The sequence below is a fragment of the Brienomyrus brachyistius genome, unplaced genomic scaffold (genome assembly GCF_023856365.1).
Source record: "Brienomyrus brachyistius isolate T26 unplaced genomic scaffold, BBRACH_0.4 scaffold143, whole genome shotgun sequence".
Lineage (NCBI taxonomy): Eukaryota > Metazoa > Chordata > Actinopteri > Osteoglossiformes > Mormyridae > Brienomyrus > Brienomyrus brachyistius.
The window spans coordinates 289,813-308,265 of record NW_026042418.1 but is presented as its reverse complement, the minus strand read 5'-3'; the positions used below and the strand labels follow the sequence as shown (position 1 = coordinate 308,265).

Here is an 18,453-nt window from a genome sequence, read left to right as displayed (position 1 = left end):
TTTTTCCCCCGGCTTCTCGATACTCGAGATTCTTAACAGTTAAGGAGAATAGTTTTTTGTTTTTACGAAGACCATTATTCCAATTAAGAAATGCAATATATGCAGCCTTCATGGCAGCAACACATTGTTCTTTGAAGGCTGATATTCCAGCTGAAAAGCCCACGACAGTCGACTTGAAAAACAAGTCATTGCAGTAAAGCTCCACGGAAATAAAAATATATCAGAAATGCACGCCAAAATACATTTCATCCTATTTTTCTCATATATGCATATATAGAAATTTGTTCTATATGTGGCGCATGTATTTCGAGTAATATGCAAGTATTTAAAATGTTACACTTAGTAATTTTGCTGCAAGAGCGTCAGGGAGGGAGGGAGGTAGTGGGTGAGAGAAAGAGAGAGAGAGAGCGATCCTGAATGAGCAAGTGAGGGATCCTGGAGTATTTCGGAGTAATTACGGTGCCCTGACGCTCGGTTCATTCAGAAAGTGGAAAGTCTGTGGGTACAGAGACGGCATTTGTACATTCAGACCATGACATGTGAAGCGATACGGTCAGCGTGCTTATAGACCACCGAACGCCACTGGAAATGGACAAACCGGAAGGTATGCGCCATCCCATTTCGGTCTATTTCAAATACAGTGTTTACGTGCTAAAGTTGTTACTTGTGGTTTCAGATACTCAATAGGTAAAACACAGCACTCCTTTTAAATAGGGAAGTGAACATGAGACTACTCTTGTGTGAATAACGGTACAGTCTCGGTGCTTTTTTTTATTCACACGCCAATAAAACGGTGTAGTGGTTACTTGACTTACAGTTAGCACACCTCTTATTTATATCCACTCATTTACAGAAAGTTATAGTGTATGACGAACTTTTTTATAGTATCCGTTAGTCATTAAAATTTGCATTTGTAAATTACAGTCGCATATAAATGTAAAAGAGTGTAATTAATCTAAGTGTCTGAGCTGCCTCTAAGCATTCAACCATCACCAATAAGGTTTAGGACCCCCTCCCTTTAATTTAGTAATTAATTAGCCTATTATTAGCAGGCCAATATAAAATTCATGACTTTGACAAGTAAGTTGTTTACCTGTTAATTTTGTTAATATTGGACTTTTAGTATGGTACCGAAACCACAGCAACGGTATTACAGACCTAATTGTGTAACGGTATATATTTAATATTTAGGCCTAAATATAACGACTCGTAAATTACGACTCCACAGTAAAAAATACTCTGAGTGGCTACGACTATCGTGACACCGGTTAAACCAATATATCTATATTGCATTAACTCAGTGATGAAATTATTTCTGCAAGCAGAATATAGCGTGTAAACTGGCGTTTATTATTATGAATCGGATGATCTCCTGGCAGTTGGGACAGACCTGCGTTCACTCCTTTCACACTGCCACACTTAGGTCGGTCTGTATCAGTGTGAACGTTTTTTCTCCTAGCTGAGAAATATGTCAGTCTGTTTAAATGGGGTCTAGACGGTGTAGTAGCACTGCTATACTGTATTTGCACAGCTGCAGCTGCAGCTGATGAAGCAATATAGAGTTAAACGAAGTTAAACAAAAGCAAGGCATGCAGCACCTAGCACAGGTTCCATCCTCAGTGATTTCGGTCAGTGATAATTCGGAGTTCCGCTCTCGTTTTCCGTGTTTGTCTACGTCACCTCATCCGACCCCGCCCATTCTCCTTACTCAAGGCGTCTGGACAGGTAAAACACCCCACTACGTCTGGCTGTTAGTAACCCATCCTGAAGTATAGCAGTAATAAGTGTGACACTGCTTTGCAGCTCGATGAAACAGACAGATGAAAAAAATTCATCCGTCTTCTATCTGCTTATGCTGGTCAGAGTCACGGGGAGATGAAAATAATGGCAATTCAAATCTATTCTGAAATAGGATTTAGTTACAACATATCTCAAATCAACCCTCAAAATCTGCTTCTATAAATGATGATCATTAATATTGCTCTTTGTGTATCTGATAGTTGATCCGCATGCTGAGGGGGAGCTGAAATCAGACCTCTTAACTCCTAACTCCCTGTGACTCACCAAGTAAAAGTGCTGCTCATCAACATTTCAACTTTCATCAGTGCACCAGCTGCCAGGCCTTTAAAAGAATTCCTCACCCAGAGAGACACGTCCTAACAGTGGGGCGCTTCCCAAATCACTGAGTCCTGTGGCCCCTTGTAGGATTACGGCGTTCATAAACACATCCCTGCTCAGTCTCAGGTCACGAGTAGGCAGGTCCCAAACCATTGGGACGACTGATTATCACTGACAGCCTGAAAGTCTTCTTCACTAAACACTGAGTCCATGATATTAGTTTAGTCATCCATCGAGGACCATTAGTTACAAGTACCATTCGGGGAATTAAATTCAGAGCAATTTCTTTATTGAATATTAATTTTTACCAGGTAATTTTCAGTGTAAAGCTAGCATGCATTATCTATTCAGATATGAGAAATTACGCAACAGGCCAGCGTCATAACTGCGAAAAATGTGAAAACGCTCCCAGCATAATTGATGGTAGGTTCTGAAACAAGCCTGCTCACAGCTGTATGCTCCCCCAAACCTCTTTTATAAACCAAAGGAGAGTTATACTTGGGGGTCAGCAGGATCTCTCACGTCATTTGTCATCGGATATTTTCAGAAAACAAACAACTGTTAAGTTTTACGAAAACACAAAAACTAAAAGGAAACCCTAAGTAAACAAAGCCAACACAAAACCCATCAGCCCTCCCCATCTAGAGGAGAGCTGCCCCAAAAACCATGTGCCTGGATGGACAGCTTTCTCCGGAATTTTGGCAGGCTGTGATTGGTCAGTATTTGCTTAAGTCACCACTTTAGGTATAAAGATGCCATCAGTTTATTTTCTGCTTGGAATGGGCTAAACTCAGAAGCTCTGTGGTTTGTAATATTCTACAGCTCTCTATTTGTTTTCCACCAACCAGCCATGTAGCAAGTTCAAAAAGGCCCACATCTGTGTAGCACTGAAAAGTGCAAACTTCTATATGCCTATTAAGGTGTCTATGGCTTGGGGTAGAGAGCTTTCAGAGGCTTTTGCTGTGGGGTGGAGAATGAGAAGGGAGTGGACAAAAAAATGGGGGGTGGAGTCACAGGCAGTGGAGCTGACGCTTTGTGGACGGAGTAGTTAGTCTCTGATAGTAGCATTAGCTGCAGACAAATTCAATGCCCAAAGGGACACTGGGATGCTGCTGAAGGGTGCAGCTATCACACGATGCCAAGACGCCTCACACTCGCTTGGTAACAACAACTGACGTCTGGCATGCCGACAGTTGCTATAGCCACAGCGGAACAACTGGGCCAGTATAGCATGGGGAAAGGTCAGAGGTCAGGGTGGGCGGCGGTCTTAACATCTTCCGCGGCACATGGGTTGCTAAGAGGAACATGCAGCTTCAGTTCACAAAGCCGTTCGTATGAATGAGTGACAAGGTAAAGCTATTTTACTGCTGTGAAAATATCTAAAACAATGTGGTTTTCATTAATTTTTGTAATTTCTGTAATTTCTTAAATAGTTCCTCAGAGTACGGGTTTCAGGTAATTATTCTGAATCCCAGCTGGTTATTTCTCTCCCTGCTAATGTTCCCTTTTCCATTTTTTGTCAGTGGGAAAACTCGGCTTGCTTTCCATCATGCCGCCCAATAAAAACTTAGCTGCTGGGTTCGTTTCTAACTGGGACCAGAACAATAACATTCCCTCAGGCCCGGTTGTCCAAACTTCCACCCAGCCATCTGCCTCCAGTGTGCACACTGTCAGCTTCGCAGAGACTTACTCTGTCTTTTGTGTGAACCATGTGCTGCAGCGTTCTTCCCTTGTTTATAGACACACAGCATCTGCTCAACTTTCTGATGGTTTGAGATGCACGGCTCTGGTGTCATGGTGAAGGCTTCTGTCTGTATTGACATGGAGTCTAGGATCATGCTTGTCATTGATCATGACCAAAGTGACCGTCAGACTGTAGGTTTTTGGAAATGCTAAGTCAATCCTCCCCTCACATTGCTGAGGATTTGACTCTGGTTCTCTCAGCATCATAATGTACATTGCAGAAATGCCCATAATCTTATCTGATCCCTCTTTCCCAAGTGCTGAACCAGCTCATCTTGGACGTCCGGGCTTTCCTGCTGGTTCTGGACAAAGAGACTCTCACTCCCTTCGCTCAGGAACAAAAGAGATCCATCTCTGATCTCCTGACCATCTTGGAAGATGCACCAAGTATGTGGTTTTAGGGAGAAGAGTGTGAAAGATCTGGTATCACAGAAAATGCAAATTTCTACGTCAAGGAAAATAACCCTATAACCAGATAAAACTGACACAGAATGATTCTGGATTTTGTTTGTTTTTTCTGCCAGTGGAGGATGCAGAGTACATGATCATGACGTGTCCCTCAGGGGATTCTAGCAGCCAGAAGATGAACAGAACAGCAGACATGGGTATGTTTCCATGGCACGTTGCTGGGTTACACTGTCTGTCCTGTCCTGGTAGTTCTGTTATATGCCTGCACTGCATGGCTCATGGTAATTGGAGGTCATTATGCAGCATCTGCGCTTGGTCTTTCGCTTGCAGATGGGGAGCTCTCGCCTGGTGCAGGCCTCAGTCAGGCTGAAGAATCCTCCTCTTCGTTTTCTCCTGAGCGGCTGCTGAGAGGGGTGAGACCTCAGGCCAGCACACGCATGGTCACACGCATGATCACACACATGGTCACACGCATGGTCACACGCATGGTCACGTACATGGTCACACGCATGGTCACGTACATGGTCACACGCATGGTCACACGCATTGTCACGTACATGGTCACACGCATGGTCACACGCATGGTCACGTACATGGTCACGTACATGGTCACACGCATGGTCACACGCATGGTCACATGCATGAGTGCATAGGGCGCTTGTGCACCCAACCATAAAAAACTACTTCAGAAACTTTCCGAATGTTTCCAGCTGCAAGTTATTATTTCGTTTTTTTCTTCCGTGAAATTCCTGCGCCTAAATAGCATGGTTAACAAATCACTCATGACATCAGTCTCTGCCTCGACAACTTCGCCAGAATTCATTATGATCGGTACAAGTCTCTGATTGGTCATATAAAAACACTGTCATCAATGCTGCAGTGGTTACTTGGTATGTGAGTACATGTTATACCATGTAATTGCATATACACCACATATTATTGTGTATACACCCTTCTATGTCTGATATGCATTTTTGACAGTTTTTATGTGTGCATACAGTAACTTTTGTATTGGTAGGTATACCTTAAATACCCGTGCGCACCTACCACCTATCCACCACTGGTTGTCATAAGTCCTTCTACAGAATATCCAGAATACACTGTGATGTTCCCACCCCCCACATAACTCAATTTGATTGGTGGGTTTTACTGCCACTCTGCACTGTACCATTCAGCATTGATACTGTGCTGGGCTCATAGAATCCCCAAGGCTTAGTGAGGTCGCCATGTCCGCAAAAGAAGGAGGTGCCACATTGAGTCAAACAAGTCATGCAAAAAAACGTAAGAATTCCCTGAAGGCCCGGACAGACCACTACTGTCAAAAAGCAATAGTTTATCCCAGCCGCCAGGAGGCAGTGTAACATAAGCAAGCATTTGCAAGGCGCCCAAATAAGAAGGACGAGATAGTCCATCATACTTAGTAGATGCTTTTTCCCAAAGCAGCACATTTTGGGGGGAGAAAGCAGGATTAGGCAGTCCTGGGGGCGACTGTGGATTAAGAGCCTCGCTCAAGAATCCACTGGTGACATCAGTGTGCTGACCGTGGATTTGAACTGGCCATCCCATCCCAAATACAGCGTCCTAACCCACTGAGCCACACAGCTCCCCCAATCCCACTAGCATAGTCTGACAGTTGTGATCATTTCACTGCCAAAAAAGCCCTACAGTACTGTGAGTCAATCAGTGGTCTGTTTTGCTTTATGTTCTTGCCTGAGTGGCTCTACGCATGCTAACAGAATCCAGTTAATAGCATCTCACAGAGTTACAAAACAATGATTTGGTTTCTTCTGAGAAAAACACGTACAGAAACACATAAACCGTGATCAAACCCTGACAAGAACGGCGGGGCATATGACTGAAGTGTTTCTCGGATAAACAGCTGGTTTTACAGACTATTTGCTCTCCAGGGCGTTTGGCTCATGCTGATGCACAGGAACAGAGGTCTTGATGAAAAATGGCTTGTTTTCGAACATTCCTCTGTGAGACAAAGCAGCGGAGGAGGCTAGCGCCACCGACAGGATGTTGTAAAACATTGCAAATTTCTGTATTTTTGGTAGCTTCTGTCTGAGCAGGATCACAGGTGTCATTTAGCTGTACTACCCCATTATATTAATATGTATTAATCTGAATTAATTAAAAATATTTTCATTTAAAAAATGTTTAAATTGCATGCACACATTCACAATATATGCTTGTGGCTTTTTGTGGTGTAAGGCGTCGTGAAGCCTTCAAGTTCTTAATGGATGTGGCCTGGGGAGGGCAGAGCTATAGCCATGCAGCCTCTTTCAGATGGTAGACACAAATCGATGGGGGTGACCTTGGCTAAGAGTTTCCTGGCACGATTGTCCTGTCCCGTTCTTCAGCCTGGCCCAGACGCTGTTAGGGGAACGTTACCGGAACGTTAATAAAACAGTACCACACCACCCACCACTGCTTAGTGTGGCTGCAGAGAAGCACAGAATCATCTCTGGCTCTGGAGTAGGATAGAGGCAGTAACTCCCAGCAAGCTTTTCCGCATCTCTGCCATCAGGCTGCCTGACCACTGGAAAATATTTCCAGTGTACCCAGCACGAATTCTTCTGTGGGACTTTGAGACTCCACTCCGGCTGCTTGTTAGACCAAGTTTTGCTGGTATTTCCGCCCGTCACACATCAGAAATTACGTTTATTTGTTTAATATTACATGAGAATGTCTTCCCATTCCTACTAAAGGAATGCAGTGTTTAACCATGAAGAAGCACGTCAAGAATTAAGAATGTCAGTAACACTTTATTTGAGGGGGCACAAATAATGTAGTAGTACACTATAAATTAATTTATTAATTAACCAGTAAGTAATTACTTACGGATGCCATGTTCATTCATCATTAATCAACTGGTTCATCTATTTCATCCAATTATTATATTTGCTGATGATTTGTAGTTAGGTTACTGAGATACCCATGTCCCCTCAAGTAAAGTGTTAACAAAACGTCTTTCAATATACACACAAAAGGATGAGTCAGGAGGCAGCAGTCCAGTGCCTTCAGAGCAGCCCTCCTCCCATATTCTCCGGCCGAGAGTCGGCAAGTACCACAAGCTCACCCTTCCTGTCTCTATCACCATTTTCCTAGCATGTGCTTTAAGCTTTTCTAAAGAAAGACTGAACTGCCCCCTAGTTGGGGGCATTAGGTGCTAGTCGCTGGTACTCCTTGTGGCCGATGTTGAGGAAACCATGGTTACCGTCAGCCGATGGTGCTGATCGCCCCCTGCTGGTACACTGACTGTCCACTGGAAAATCAGTTATAAATATTGTGAGTTTCCGAAGGCTTAGCATTGCTGTTTATTTACAAAGTTAAGTGCAGTCTGTTTATTACATCGTGTGGATCTTAGCTGTTGGCATCGTATTGTTTATGTGGGGCCATTGTAGTGGACCATAAAAAAATGAATGACCATTTGGCAATATTTCTGTGGTTGAGTGATCAGACCGTTACAAATAATTGTCTAATTAAAGTACCTTGATCCCCAAACCCCACATTACAGTCACAAGTTTAGCTGAATCAAATTCATTATTAAATTATATTGTCTATCACAGATGATGCAATACTTCTGTGTCACTCTAAGGTTATGAAGGATCCAGTGCTCCCAGTTGCATGATGCTGAAGGTCACGGGAAAGAGCAAGGGAAATGGGGGGTGGGGGGGGTAACAGGAAGAATATCAAACCTATGACAGGAAACCCCCCTCAACTCACTTTCTTTAGAAAAACTGTCCCACGCTGTCCAAGCTTTTATAAACACTCTCAGGAACTTTCTAGGAGTTTTTTGGTTTGCTATTTTTGAATTTTTATTTTAATGTGATCTATCTGATGAAGTACTGTGTGTGTTTGTGTGTATGTGTCTTTGTGTGTGTGTTCATGTGTGTGCTGTATGTGCGCGTGCTCTGCGATGGACTGATATCACGGGGAACTCCTGTACTGTCTAGGGCAGATCTCAGGCCTCCTACCAGTGCTGTGCTGGATGAGTTTGTTTGTACATAGCTGTTGCTTGATTTCACTGCAAATTTCTCAAATGATTATATTCTCCCACTTCACTGCTTCAGAAGCCAGATCCAGTGGAGCCATCTTTCTTCAATATCAGCTTGGAAAGACTCCATGAAGGGACAGAGCTACTTGTCCCTGTCACTGGGATGCCAGGTATGTATTATGAGGTCGCCTGAATCACCATGCTTACCATTTGTATTATAGTGTGGGTCAGCTTGTTTACTGCAGTGACGGTTTGGTAAAAAGGTTTTCCCTTGTTTTCCCTTCGGTTCTCGTGTCGTGTGATAAACTTTCTGTCACCTAGTTCAGCCCATTTCTTTGCTCAGTAATTTTCCTTTCTTCTGGGTTTCATGAGGGACATTGAATACCTTTTAAAGTGTGTGTGTGTGTGTGTGTGGATTATGTTTATGTTACATTGTGGGGACCCCACAATGATCTGTAAATGTGACCAAAAAACTGAAAGTACTAAAAGTCTAATATTTTGTTTGGTTACTTATGCGTTATGGGTGGGCGTTAGGGTCATCATTTTGGGATTAGAATTCCTCATAGAAATGAATGGAGAGTCCCCACAAAGATATAATTAGAAACCTGTGTATGTTTGTGTGTGTGTGTGTGTGTGTGTGTGTGCGCAAGTAAGCATGCAACCCTGTTCTACCCACAGTTGAGGCAGATTCCAGTGGCAGTTTGTATGAGTCATACGGGGAGGAGAAAGATGATGATGATGATGATGATGATGATAATGATGATGATGAGGAGGAGGACTCAGTGAAGGACCGGGCCCACTACCTGAAGTGGACCACCTCACTGCCCTGCATCCATCCTGCTTTGGAGGCCCGTCTCTATGGCTTCCTATGGAGGAGACGCTGGTTAGGCCAGTGGAGCCAGCAGCTGTTCGTCATCCGCAGCCGCATTCTGCTGGTAACCCCCCTAGCACCACCTACTCAAACCCAAACTTAAACACAAAGCTTGACACAGAACTACAGGGAGAACCCCCACTAATGCCTGTCCCCTCTCTCCCAGTGCTACAGGTGTATGAGGGACCTTCGACCTCTGCTGGAGCTGAGTCTGGCAGGCTGCCGTGTGATCTGCAGGTCCAAGCCCAGAGGGAAGGTGCCACACCAGCTGAAGTTGCTGGCCAGCTCCCAAACCCTGGTCCTGGGCTTCCACAGCTGGCTCCAGGCCCAGGAGTGGCGGAAGGTTTGGAGGTGTTTATCATAATATTGCAGCAACATTTGACCCCAACCATAGACAGATAAATAATTTTGTGAGTAGATCTAACACCTCCACCCTGTGCCTCTAACCCCTCTTGCTGTGTCTAAATGCAACCCCTCCCCTTCCATGTAACTAAATGACAATGACCAGAGTCCACATACCCATCATTAAAGAGTCCTTACCCTCTCCGCATACCCTTCACTAAATATATTTAGTGTACGCATTATTAAATGAGTCCTTATCCTCTTCATGAATCTGTCATTAAATGAGTCCTTACCCTCTCCACATACCCTTGACTAAATGAGTCCTTGCCCTCTCCATGTATCCTTGATTAAATGAGTCCTTACCCTTCCATGAATACATCATTAAATGAGTCCTTGCCCTCTCCATGTATCCTTGATTACATGAGTCCTTGCCCTCTCCACATACCCTTGATTAAATGAGTCCTTGCCCTCTCCATGTATCCTTGATTACATGACTCCTTGCCCTCTCCACATACCCTTGATTAAACGAGTCCTTATCCTCTCTGCATGTTCTTGATTAAATGATACCTTGTCCGTCCATGTGTTGTTCCAGGTGATCGAGGAGGTGAGCAGCTCTGAACACAGCCTCCCTGTTTGGCAGCATAGCAGCAGGGTAATGTCGTCTGTTCCTCCATTAGGCTCCTTCTCAACTTTTTATTGGATCTTGGGCTACTAAACCATGATCACTGTATCTGATTAGTTATATCCAGAGTTGCTGTAAGCCCAGAACACAACTACAGGACACCGTTTACTCATGCCACACCCCAGCAGATACACATGTGGTATAGATTATTATATTTTACATGTAGTAATCCATCTTTACATGACCAGATTCGTGACTATTAATAATCCCAACTACGTATCTGCGCTGGATATCACCGGCACGCCGCGCGCCTTGTAGGCGCATGACCAAGTTTATCAATGACCCTGAGTGTATCCATGCACCAACTCTTACAGATCAGGGCGGCACATCCTGATGATTCTTGCTCAGCAGAAACTGTCCCGAGTGCAAAGCCCACAGGTAAGCACAGAGCTGCTACTGAACCTTATATTACCATGGGACCAGCAGCAAAAGTTCAATTAAAGGAGGGAGTCACATGAATGTGTTTGGAAGGGGGTGACCTTGCACTGAGACGTGTGGAGTAAAACTGTATGTGTAAGTGTGTGTATGTGTCTCCCACAGCGCCCTCTGGCTTCCTGAGTGTGTTCATGCACTGTCAGTGGCAAACGCTGTGGTGCCGGATGGAGGCTGGGGCCCTGCGGATGTCCCGCGATGAGGCCAGCGGGGCAGGCCCACGGCACAGCCTCCCGTTGCATGGTTGTGACGTGCGACCCGGCCCAGACACCCCCCTCGCCCCCCGCATCACCGTGACCCGGTGTGGGGACCAGCTCGCTATCCTAGAGGTACGAATCCCGAGATTAAAACTGGTGCAACTGGTAAAGCATAAGAATGTAAATGAAGGATCCCTCCAAGTATTTGATTCCTGTTCACCTTCTGCATTCAAGGGTTTGCTGCCATTAAACCATTTCATCAGTAATTTCAGTTAGGGGAAGGAGTCTCATATTCGTCTGCGCTTTACAGAAAGGAATAGTATTCAAATAAAGAGTGTGTAACCAGCTTGGATTAAATAACAAAGGGCCTGTACTGTGGATGGCAGCTTGATGGATAACATTCAGCGTTTGTACATTTTTCACACATCCCATCTTCTGCTTCGAGGCACAGATATGTAGTGTTGAGAGTGATTCTTGGGCTTTGACTGCACAGTCATGCCATTCATCCAGTGGCCCCTGGAGCACTTTGGAGGGTTAAGAGCGTGGCCCAATGTTGGTGTGACTGTTCTACTGTGCCTCATACCTACAACCTTCCGATCACAGGCACGGGGCCCTAACCCACTGAGCCTCAAACCTACAACCTTCCGATCACAGACACAGGGCCCTAACCCACTGAGCCTCGAACCTACAACCTTCCGATCACAGGCACGGGGCCCTAACCCACTGAGCCTCACTCTGCCCCCGATACACGAACGTGCTGGGCTGTGACTGTGGGGGGTCCACATGAATAGCCAAGACTCAGTAGTCAATGATGCAAACACCTCTGTAGGAAAAGATAAGAATTGCGAGAAAGTTCCCCCAGAGTCGCTGCAGCTGAGGCCCTCTTTCCGTGTTTCCCCAGGCCAGCAGCGAGGAGGACAGACAGCGGTGGCTTGTTCTCCTGCAGAAAGGGGCCACTCGGTATAGACTGCCGCCCCACAATGCACTGAGGCGAGCTGCTGTGCCGCCACACCCACCGACTGGTCACAGCGGGCCATTTGGGCACACAGGCCACACCCCAACTTGCTACAGCCGCCCTTGGGGACACATATGGCCCTGGGGCTTTCTGATCCCGTCTAACTCACAGCTGCAATGGAGGAGGGACTTGGATCCAAGGACCCTGCTGGCTAATCCCGGCTCACACAGCCTCTGTGCTCTTGCTGTCCCACAGGGGCCCGAGGAATCACACGCTTCCCAACCCCGACACGCACACTGCTGATTCCGTCCCTGAGTGGCATAGACCCAGCCCACCTCAGCTGGTCCACTGCAATGCATCTGTGGTGCGTCCCGTCCTGGGAGGAAGGGATCTTGCAGTTCAAAACCCTGTGTAATCACCAGCCATGTTCTGCTGCTCGCGCCCAGATGAAGAGCTGGCCAATTTTGTCTAGAAAAATAAACAACCACAGTCTCATCTGTGTTAGGTCCAGCACTCAAGAAGTGTCGTCACAAGAGAACCAGAAAACTGGAACCGGTACAGCGGTACAGCAGATCTCTGCCAAGGTGAGTGGGGGGGGGAGGGGCTCTTATTTTGACATGAACTCCACGGTTGACTCCACAAAACACCCCAGTAATTAGCAATTAGTCATACTTTTTATTCATTAAACACAGCAGGGAGAAATATTTTCTTGAGCAAAACAGCTCAGATTTGGCTGCTGAAAAGCACTTCGCCTCAGTGTCTGATGTTTAGCAAATGCTTCTAGCAAAAGCTTCCCTCTTGTATGAGAGGTTTTCCTCATTAGTTTAAAATCTGTGCTTAATTTAATTAAACAAGACGAAGCTGTCTGGGACTTGAGCTGAGTACATATGGACCTGGAGTACTGCTCTTTGACCATTAAATGTTTTAATCTTTAGTAGCACATGTATTAGACTGAACCCTGGGTATAGGGTGCACATAACAGGGGATATGCATGTTAAGCTTTCTGCTCGAGATTCCACAATGGACCTGTAATCCTGCTTTATTACTGCTCACATCTGTGGTGCTGTGATTTATAAGCACAAGGCCAAGCTTGGGTTTCAGAACCTGGATGTTTGTTGCCTCTGTGACGCAGCACTTTCTGCTTTTCTGCTTGCCGACAGCTGCGGTCAGATTAGCCGCCGCCAGGCGTGGGGCAGCTGATGGTATCGTCTGCTTTCAGGCAGGAGGATGGTAGCAGCCTTTGCGGGCGAGACTCAGATGCACCACATTCCCAGGTCGAGGGACCTGCACCCCAAGGTCGGGTCCAAAATGAACCTGCTGACGGGAGGCAGACAGCCCAAGACCGCCTCCCTGAGGAAGTCGCAGACCATCTGCTCTGACAAGAACCAGGTACCACTCACAGGAAAATAAACACACGCATGTACAGATGCAAGTATACAGTGGGCTCCAGAAGTATTATCATCCCTTACTGGAAATGCACTAAAAATTCTTTAAAAAAATAACAACCATGTATATAATTTAGTTTTAAGGTATTTTAGTGCATCTCCAGTCATGGCTGCCTGTAATTCTGTTTATGTTTTAAATAGACTTTCACAGACAGATATTTACCAGCATGCTCACATAGATACACGTGTAGACAAACATGCATGAATATGCATGCGCATCTGAGCACAGGTGATCACTTGTGCTGGGACACACACACACACACACACACACACACACACACTGGCAGAGAGTCGCAGATGAGAGAGCAGCTCCCGATTCGGCCCAGATCAGAGCGGTACAGGCCTCCTTATCCGTGACCTTTCTGGGACGCAATATGGGATTACTCACAATCACAGGAAGGAGGGATGGGAGAGGAGGAGAGCGGAAGATAGACGCAGAGAGTGAGAGTGTGTGAGAGAATGATAAAGAGGGGAGAGGGGACAACAGAAGCAGTGGCAACTAAAATAAAAGCTGCCACATACTCAAGGCTGGCAGCCATGTTTGTTTCACTTTCTGGGAGAGTTGAATCTTTGTTTTTTTTTTATTGTGACCCCCCCAACTACCACCATCCCATTTACTCAAAAGTGTCTACAGATGGCTCAAACTTGTGTATCTTTTCTGACTGGACCGTTTCCCACTCCAGTGCTAAGTGCTACAGCCAATTACGGCAGTCGAAGGGCAGAGTAAGTCGACGAGCGCCCAATCAAAGGCAGGCAGCTCATCGTTATGCGTTCAGGCTAGTTCAGTGGTTTGTTTATTGTGGGAGTCAGAAGAAACGTCTCCTGGTTTTAGTGATCTGCGTGTGCAATTTGTCTCATTCACCCTACAGGAAATCCCTCCATAACAAAGCCAGATCCTTCCCCAAACATAACAGACGCTTTCAAAAATATCCCCAGAGGGCACCCTCCCCATCCCAAAAACCACCAGGCTGCCACTCAGTTCTGGCTTTTCCTGCACACACAAGGAGCATGCTCCTTCACAACAGGGGGGAGGGGAGGCACTTAAAATCTTACCATATCCTTTAGGTGGGAGTTTGCGTACCATATTTCAAACTCAACACACCAATCATATCACTGTTTAGAAGATGCGAGGGTGCTCATATCTTCTGCGCAGTGGTACGACTGGTGTGTGGAGTTTGGTAGAACGAAACAGTTCCTACATTAAACAGTTTACTAAGAAGTCAGGATTATCTTCAATAAATGGGTCGTGATTTCTGGCAAGAGACATTGCTGTTAGATTTTTTTCAAACGTATTTTTCTGATGCTTTTTAATCACCACAGAAAGAATGCAATTATTTCTCCAAAACTAGGCAACTCCCAGCAGAACATTCTTGATGGATAGATAGCAATAAAGCACCTCTAAAACATGTTTTTCTGTTTTGGGATGAACTGGCCCTTTAAGCTAAAAGTGCATCCATCCATCCAACACCGTAACCACTTAATCCCAGCTGGGGTCATGGAGCCCATCATGAGAACAAGGGGTGTAGGTGGGTACCAACCCTGGGCAGTCGCCAACACGCTGCAAGGCACACACACTCAAAGGGCCAATTTCGGCCGGCCTGGAACGCTTTTGGACCGTGAGAGGAACCCCACACAAACAAGGGGAGAGTGTGCGAACTCCACACAGAAAGAACCCCTGACCGAACTCAGGACCTTCTTACTATGAGGGAGCAGCACTAACCACTGTGCCCCGATGCTGTTCTGAGCTAAAAGTCATGATTGTCCAATAATAGTTTAGATAAGGAGCAATCATGAGTGCTACCTTAAGTTAACCCAGTAAATTGAGAAATCCTGCTTTGTGGAACATCCCCCTGGTCTAGACTGATTTAGCGTTATCCACTTCCTGGTCACAGTAACTCTAACTTGGGGTGGGCCCTGGTTCCGCATTCCCACAATTCCCTGAAATCTCCCGCAGGTGGGGTGGCTAAACCTTCTGCGGCGAACCACCTCTGCCAGCAGCTCCTTGAAGAGGTAACCTCCTGCCTTTCCTGTGGGGAATCACAGACTCTTTCACAGAATGGTAAGCAGGGTCTATCGGACCTGGAAGAAGTGACCGTGAGTTGGGTGAATTTCTGCTGGTCACTCTAGACCCTGGTTTGTATTACTCTATGAATTAGCATCCGTCACTCCATGTCTTCATGCTGTTTCGTTACAGGAAATGAAGGTCCCTGCTTGATCAACAGTTCAGCTGGTTTCACTTCCTGATCTCTGGAAACACACATCAAACTGCTGTGCACGTAGATCGTGCCTTTAAATTAGCTTTTAGTTTTGTACCTTTTTGCATCTTGACACCCCTGCACAAACACACACAATGTAGAGCGCATGTTGTAGTTTTATACAGTTTTGTACAGTAAGTGGAGTTTTGTTCAGGGGACATGGTATCATGACCAAGAGGTTGCAGAAGTCCTGGGGGGTGTGTGTGAGGGTGGGGGGCGGGGGGGGGCTGGCTTTTCATGCTCTCAAAATACGCGATGCACATGAGTTTGGAAACGGCTAATTTGCCTGCCCTGGTATTGTCTTTCATGTGTTTTTCATGTGGTAGCTCTCGTGTTCCATTTCAAAACCCAATAAAGAATTTACCCATTTAATGTGTCATTTAATAGAATTCCTGCTACTCCTTCAGTAGTTTGCAGCGCTAAACAAATTAGAGATCAGCGACAAAACAGTTTTTTTTATCAGACACACATGCTTTCATTGGGATTTGAAAATGTGCTAAGGAATCCTTAAATACTCTCTTATCCTTTTATGGAAACACTAATGTTTCATTTTATATCTTTTACACACGCTCTATGGTGCGACAAATAGCTTAATTTATGTTTGTACCCACTAGAGGGCAGTACACGGAGGCAGGGGTGTATTAAAGGCTCTTCGCTGAACTCAGACATATAAGAAACCGTTCCTAATCCGAATCCATATAGTACGGAAGAGGATTAGGGTCACGTAAAATAAATTTCAGAGAATTCTGGTAAAAAAAAAAAAAGTCAGAATCCTGATGTTGGAGTCAGAGGCTGGCTGCAGACCTCAGGTCCCATGCGATACACCAAGTTTAGAGGCAACACTGGAAGTGGAGACGTCAGTGTTGGTGTACAGTGGCGGAACTGGCAGCTTTTCTGTGAATTCATGGAGCTTTAGAGGAAGCATTACAGGAAACATTAGACTGAAAGTGTTTTGATTTTGAAAAAAATGATTTTATTGAGCTACGAAAAACTCCAATAAATTAATTCCAATAAAAGGTTGACTTTTTGATGACAATGCTATTTGTGTTCATTTACTAGATACGTGTGTGTGTGTGTGTGTGTGTTTATACTTAGAACAAAAAACGCAATTTGACATTAGAACATGTGCAAATTAAGAGTAACACAATAAAAACTAGTAATAATTTCTTCTGTTTTCTAAAAAGTTACTCATATCCTCAGGGGCACCTCAGCCGTTCCAAGATTCCATGATAGTTTTACACCAACACGAGGATAATCTAAACATCATTTTCTTTGCCTGCCTAAGACTTTTGCACAGTACTGTATATATATAAAATCTTTTGAAATCGTAGGTAACATTGCATTACAAAAGTATGCATTTTCAGTGGTCTCAGGCTATTTTTAGAAGATCAATCATTTGAATCTGAACTAAATGAAAAACATCCGGCCAAACAGCAACTTTCCCTAATTTGGGGCATGTCAGAGATGCGTGAAAGACAAATACTTTAAATATCTACAGGAAATTAAATCTGCTGCTTCCAAACAGGTTACACATTGTCACTCTCTTGGCCTTCTGAGATTTGTGTGTTAATTGTTACTGGTCTTTAATTTTGTCAAATGTTTCTTCTTTTAACAAGATGTAGAGATCAGCTGCAGCAAATTGATCTCTTGGAACATCCCATCCATTCTCCTCCATCAGCACACAGCACAGTTCAAAAACCGTTTCATCACCAGGAAACTGGCATTTGGAGGTGCACTCGTCTTTGCACAAATTCACCTCCTCCATGTCAATGGGTTTCAGTCTATACTCTGGAAAAGAATACATGAGCTGGCCGGCCAGATGCAGGTTCATCACTTGGTCTTAGCCTGATTCTGTGTGAATTCCACGTGTGTGAACTTCATTAAGCTCGTCCTGCATGAAAAACATATATATCACTGAAGTAAAAAATTATACAGACGCTCCTCTACTTACAAGCTGAAGGCAGCTTTTTTAACATCTCTGGAACTCCATCTGCGTACCTGGTATAGTAAATAACCAACTCGTCAGCCTCTTCATTAGTTGACTCTGGTACGCTTATGGTGGAACAAACGTAAATAAACAGAAAGACCACCTGTCTCGAAGTAGACTAGCGCTTCTAGGTCTGCGAATTTAAAGGAGCAGTGAGCCATATACAGTAAAATACAGTAAATTAGTGCAAAAACAGCAAAAAGTATGAAAATCTACAGTAACATACTGTACACAACAAATACAGCAATGAACTGTTGAGAATACAGTAATTTTACTGTGAAAACAAAAAAAATCAGTTACAACGTATGTATAAGAACCGATGACTGTGTTTTCAGTTACGCGCATACAAATCTTTCTTCATAACAAAATGTAAGAAGCCTATTGGGTTTCGTTCCATAATATAACCTTAACATACACTACTAATAGATGTGCAATATCACATTTTACGTGATTAAGCCGTATTGTGCAAGATGATTTGAAATATCTCAATTATGCCGTTATGGTCACAGCTGGACTGAAACGTCACACAGACCTATACAGCAGACTAGGACTGAGAAAAGCTAGCCCTAGTATATTATTATCTCTATACAATGTTCTGCTATTTCAAAGTACATAATTAAAAAGCAATAATTAGGCCTAATTATGCGCAAGGACGGAATAAAATCACTTATTAACACTGGGACTAGGGCTAGGTCCAATATCACGTATTGCTCAGGGGTGTCAAAGAAAAAAATCAAAAACTCCAGATTAACCAAACGCCTCTTTGTAGCTGAATGGCCATTTTCACATGTTGAACACGCTCACTTGTAAATGAATTCAGATAGATGAATTAAGAAATTGCCGCTTTATGAAATTCACCCATATATGACTTGGCGTTAACCATAACGGACACCTACGATCGCGATCACACTAATATCTGGCGCGACTACAGTAGGAGTAGTAAACCGCGCACAGGCGCGTAGTTAAATATGGCTTGAATGGTGGGGAGCAGACAAACAGTTAACGGTTCCCGGGGGGA

General features: G+C 44.6%; 1 protein-coding gene across 4 annotated transcripts; it reads left to right on the top strand.

Annotated features, from left to right (window-relative positions):
* Positions 1–379: 379 nt before the first annotated feature.
* Positions 380–15,640, top strand: LOC125728018 (actin filament-associated protein 1-like 2). 4 transcript variants are annotated; one of them, XM_049005049.1, is made up of 16 exons: positions 380–604; positions 4,120–4,248; positions 4,386–4,466; positions 4,600–4,682; positions 8,346–8,439; positions 9,040–9,204; positions 9,307–9,491; positions 10,075–10,134; positions 10,479–10,542; positions 10,705–10,925; positions 11,695–11,783; positions 12,004–12,112; positions 12,254–12,332; positions 12,968–13,137; positions 15,148–15,203; positions 15,388–15,640. In XM_049005049.1, exons 1-16 carry the CDS (start codon positions 589–591, stop codon positions 15,392–15,394), a joined length of 1,608 nt encoding a protein of 535 aa, XP_048861006.1. In that variant the 5' UTR covers positions 380–588; the 3' UTR covers positions 15,395–15,640. The 4 variants fall into 4 exon arrangements, with proteins under 4 accessions (XP_048861006.1, XP_048861005.1, XP_048861002.1 ...); XM_049005048.1 differs by having other exon boundaries at positions 8,948–9,204; positions 9,307–9,483; positions 11,695–11,753; XM_049005045.1 differs by having other exon boundaries at positions 8,948–9,204; positions 9,307–9,483.
* Positions 15,641–18,453: the final 2,813 nt, after the last annotated feature.

Coding starts and splice junctions, on each gene's coding strand:
- LOC125728018 (XM_049005045.1), top strand. Junction 4,249..4,385: donor CATCTTGGAAGATGCACCAA/GTATGTGGTTTT, acceptor TTTTTCTGCCAG/TGGAGGATGCAGAGTACATG. Junction 10,543..10,704: donor CCCGAGTGCAAAGCCCACAG/GTAAGCACAGAG, acceptor TGTCTCCCACAG/CGCCCTCTGGCTTCCTGAGT.